Consider the following 4,899-nt stretch of genomic DNA (forward strand, 5'->3'; position numbering starts at 1 on the left):
TTTGTGTGCATTTGGGTTATGATTAAAAATTAAAATTATTTTACTATTCAGCTTTTTTTTTTTACTATTTATGAGCCTACTGCACTTTTTAACACTATTCATAAGTATTACTGTATTATTTCAACTAATTTTTAACTTTATTTACAATATTTTGAACAATAATTTTTTAATTTTAATAAAATAAGCGGTATTCTACCGCACCAACTTCTTCAGCTTTTTTAATCTGGAGTTTTGCTGCAACGAAAGACTGAGAGATAACTTAAGGGTGGCTGTAGAGCATAGAAGAAGCAGTTTCGGCTTTGGAGACTTCGGAGTTCAGATCGGACTTCTGAATAAAAGGAGAAAATTGAAGTCTAAATTAGTGGAGTTAGGTGAGGTAGGTGTGATACTTAATGGGGGAGTGTATTTGTTAATTAATATTTTTTTTCTCTGTACTTTCTAGACCTAGATACCCACGTTACTTTACAGTGCTTTTAGTGGGGTTATTTGCATGCTACTCCTAGATAACCACAACACTACAAGTGTCCTTAATCAATCAAAAAAAAAAAAACACTTCAAGTCTACAACACTGGATTTAAACTCAAAAAAAAAAAAAAAAAAGTACGTGGCACTTATTATATAAGTACTAAATATATAAATATAATAATAAACCAACCTCACTCCAACTTGTTATTATCTATTGTTAATTTAATACTTTTTTTTATTAGAGTCAATTTGATTAATTTTCTAAATACAGTAGGAGAAAACTAAACTCAAATATATATATATATATATATATTTAAAACTAGACATTATTAGTTATAAATTTTTATTTATTTATTTATTATTTTTATAAATTTAAAATAATTATTTATTTATTTATGACTTTATTGGTTTGATCATCGATTCCACTCAATCGGATCATAAAACATAAAACCATTCAATTTCCCAGTTCTTTGACCCATCCAATTTTTAAAACCATGAAATTGTGCACTTCATGTTACATATTTTTATCACTATCTTAACACAACTTATAACACAGCTCAAAGTTGTAACCTGTGTTAGCTAGCAGAAATGGAGAAGGAAACGAATATTGCCTACAACGCTCATTGTTTGGTGTTATCCTATCCAACCCAAGGCCACCTTAATCCTATGCTCGAGTTCTCCAAGCGATTGGAGCACAAAGGAGTCAAAGTTACTCTAGTTACCACACGCTCCATGTCCAAAACCATTCACAAAGAAGCCAGCTCCATTGCCCTAGAGACCATCTCTGATGGCTTTGATGAAGGTGGGATTGCTCATGCAGAGAGCATCCAGGCCTATTTGGAGCGATTTTGGCAAGTGGGGTCACAAACTCTGGCTGAGCTCCTTGAGAAGCTTTCTAGTTCAGGCAACCCTGCTGATTGTATTGTTTATGATGCTTTCTTACCTTGGGCTCTTGACGTAGCCAAAAAGTTTGGCTTAGTTGGTGCTGTGTTTTTCACTCAATCTTGTGCTGTTCATAATATATACTACCATGTTAATAAAGGGTTGCTGAAACTCCCTCTTTCAGAGGCAGAAATTTTGCTTCCTGGGTTGCCACCAGTTCAACCCCAAGACATGCCATCTTTGATTTATGATTTAATCACCTATCCAGCTGTCACTGATATGCTTGTGAGTCAATTTTCCAATGTTGATAAAGCTGACTGGGTCCTTTGCAACACTTTATATGAGCTGGAGCCAGAGGTAATTAAGCAAATAAACTGACGCTGTATACTGTTACTTTCCTGTTTTGTTTTCTTTTTTTATTGATTTTTTATTCGAATTACACAATTTTTTTGCTTGGCACTATAAAATTGTTTGTAGGTAGTGGATTGGATGACAGAGATATGGCCATTGAGAACTATAGGACCAACCATACCATCTATGTACTTAGACAAGCGGATTGAAGATGACAAAGACTATGGTTTCTGCATCTTCAAACCAAACAGCGATGCTTGCATTAAATGGCTAAATAATCATCCAAAAAGGTCGGTTGTATATGTATCTTTCGGGAGTTTGGCCGCTCTTAATGCTGAGCAAATGGAAGAACTAGCTTGGGGTTTGAGAATGAGCAACAGCTACTTCTTGTGGGTGGTAAGAGCATCTGAAGAGGCAAAGCTCCCCAAAAACTTTGTGGAAGAGACTTCAGAGAAAGGGCTTGTGGTTCATTGGTGTCCCCAGCTCGAGGTATTAACACATGAGGCAGTGGGATGCTTTGTGACACATTGTGGATGGAACTCTACTTTGGAAGCTCTTAGCTTGGGTGTTCCAATGGTTGCAGTGCCACAATGGACAGATCAACCAACAAATGCAAAGTATATTATGGATGTTTGGAAGATGGGACTTAAAGCTCCAGCCGATGAGAAAGGTTTAGTCAAGAGAGAAGCAATAGAAAATTGCATAAGGGAAATAATGGAAGGGGAGAGAGGGAAAGAGATTGTGAAAAATGCATACAAATGGAAGACATTGGCCAAAGAAGCTGTTGACCAAGGTGGAAGTTCTGATAAAAACATTCAAGAGTTTGTAACTAAGTTGGTTCACTCTTAAAAAGACCTAGCCAACTTTGTAGCTAAGAGCTTCAGGTGCATTAATTAGTTGCAGTTGTTTCTTCATGAATTGGTGCACTCTGGATGGTAATGCAATAAGGGTTACAAACGGTGTGTAACAGACTTTTTCCATGTAATAATTTTGGCTTGTCAGTTTGGAACTGTGTAAACCGTAATAATCTATCGTTGGTTGCTTGGTTTTTTCAAATGTTGCATTTCATAAATAAATTTAATGTTGGCTTTACAAATCCATGTACATCTGATTTTGGAGGTGATCGATATTACATGTACACAGCCGGCCCTAGATATTTTGGGGCCTTAGGCAAGAATTATAGTTGTCAAAATTTCGATTTGGATCCTACAATCTTACGATTTTACGATCTTACCTGCCAAAAAATATCCGGATCTTTCTAGGATCTTTGCGATCGTTTAGGATCTGTAAAATCACATAATTTTGACGATCCCAAACGACCTTTATTTCTTGTAATTTTTTTAAACTTAACAGAAAACTCAGTTGGATTTAAATGAAAAATAAAATTTCAATAGACCAAGTTTTTCCACTAATGTAAAGAGTGTGTCAGTTGGATCCGAATAAAAAATATTCCAATAAAGTGTCATGTTTTGAGATTTTTGGCTTCTTTAAATGGTGCTTACAAATGAATATAGTGATGTATGATAATAATATTAATGAATGTATAATTTATGTGATTATTTAACATACCAATGTGTATTTTTAGTTTTTTTCTCAATTAATGTAGGATCTTACGATTCACGATCCGATCCTACAATCCACGATCTCACCTACCTTCCACGATCCTACATAGGATCCTGATTTTGACAATCTTGGCGAGAATTAAAAATGGGGTAAAATGGGGTCTTTTTTATACTTATATATTAATTAAATTAATATTTATTTAATATTTTTATATTATAATATATTTCATTTAGAAAATATTTTTCTTATCTTTTGAGATGCAAATGGGGCCTTTTGTGATATTTTCATTTAAATTTTGTGTTATATTTTGTTTATTACTAATAACAAATTTATCCATTGATCCTTTTTGAGACTCAATTAATTTATTTATTTTTAAGTTGCATATCTTCTAGTAGACATTTCTAATCAAAAAATATATTTATAAAGACTAAAATAAAAAATAACTTTCAAGTGAAGAGCAAATGAGAAATAGAACCTGATTTATATAAAAAGTATTGTTGTAGTTTCACCGAACAATAACATGTTTTTAGCAATGTCAACCTCCATAAATAAAGACTTATTCAATATATATATTACCACTAACTAAAATATATATATAAAAACACAAGATTAAAATTTAAAAAAAAAATTATTAAGTACAAGCATATAAAAAATTTAAGCACAGCCATAACACAAGGCTTATTAATAATACCCACTCACCAAAAAACACATAACAAATAGCATCTAATCTAATATAGTAATATCTATAGCCCAAAAATAAAATGCAGGCTTTATAAATTAAAAAAAAAAAAAAAAAACTTGAAGGCCTAAACCAAACAAACGTGAAATCAAGAGGAGGCAGGCCCAAACCAAACAAATGAAGAGACCAATTCCCAAATAATTTATACTTGATACACTCATACGCAAAAAACTCAAAATGACAAAACTTGGAGCAGCTGCAGAGGTGGAGAAAGCACTGAGCGAGGCGGAGAAAGTTGTGGAGAGAATTAGAGAAATTTTGGGCACCAGCAACAGTGGAGCTGTGGACAGAATCAGAGAAAGAATGAGATGAGAGAGGCCGGAGGCGAAGAGCAGAGAGAAAGAAGCAGAGGGAACGGTAAAACTAAAAATTTTAGGGATTTGAGTTGTTTTATTTGTTTTGATTTGTGATTGTTTTGTAGTTAATCTCTTAGAATGGATTTATAGTTTATCTTGTTGATTTTTGGTTTGCCTAGAAGATAATAATATTATTTTTGGGCAATGATTTTGTTTAGAACCTATGTTTAATTAGATCTACCAAAATTTTTGTTTTTTGGTTAAAAGGATGTGCTGGATATTTTTAATTCATCCGAAACTTTTTTTTTTTTGGCCCTTACTTCCCCTTTTTTTCTTGAATTTTGGGGCCCCCTTCCACTTGAGGGCCTTAGGCAATTGCCTAATTGGCCTAAGGGAAGGGCCAGCCCTATACATGTATCCAACCATATGAGAGGGTTGATAGATGTATAAATTTTCTACTGATTTTGGGTAAAAGAGAAAAATGATATCAGTGAGACATCCATAATTCAACATAGGGGTGTGCATGGGTCAATCATTGATGGATTTTTTCAACCTAACACACTATGGCAGATTAAAAAAAATTCAATCCAACACATCACAAGA

The 4,899-nt window shown here is 33.5% G+C and overlaps 1 protein-coding gene across 1 annotated transcript; it reads left to right on the forward strand.

Annotated features, from left to right (window-relative positions):
- The first annotated feature begins 949 nt into the window (after window positions 1-949).
- LOC142620895 (mogroside I-E synthase-like) lies at window positions 950-2,754 on the forward strand. The gene is made up of 2 exons (XM_075794203.1): window positions 950-1,704; window positions 1,825-2,754. The coding sequence occupies exons 1-2, from the start codon at window positions 1,054-1,056 to the stop codon at window positions 2,545-2,547; spliced, it is 1,374 nt and encodes a 457-aa protein (XP_075650318.1). The 5' UTR covers window positions 950-1,053; the 3' UTR covers window positions 2,548-2,754.
- Window positions 2,755-4,899: the final 2,145 nt, after the last annotated feature.

This window comes from Castanea sativa, chromosome 12 (assembly GCF_040712315.1).
Source record: "Castanea sativa cultivar Marrone di Chiusa Pesio chromosome 12, ASM4071231v1".
Taxonomy (NCBI): Eukaryota; Viridiplantae; Streptophyta; class Magnoliopsida; order Fagales; family Fagaceae; genus Castanea; species Castanea sativa.

What these genes read in the sequence shown, in the direction of transcription:
- LOC142620895 (XM_075794203.1), top strand. Translation starts at nt 1,054, where the DNA reads ATGGAGAAGGAAACGAATATTGCCTACAACGCTCATTGTTTGGTGTTA. An exon ending in TATATGAGCTGGAGCCAGAG is followed by an intron (nt 1,705 to 1,824) that starts GTAATTAAGCAA and finishes AATTGTTTGTAG; the next exon opens with GTAGTGGATTGGATGACAGA.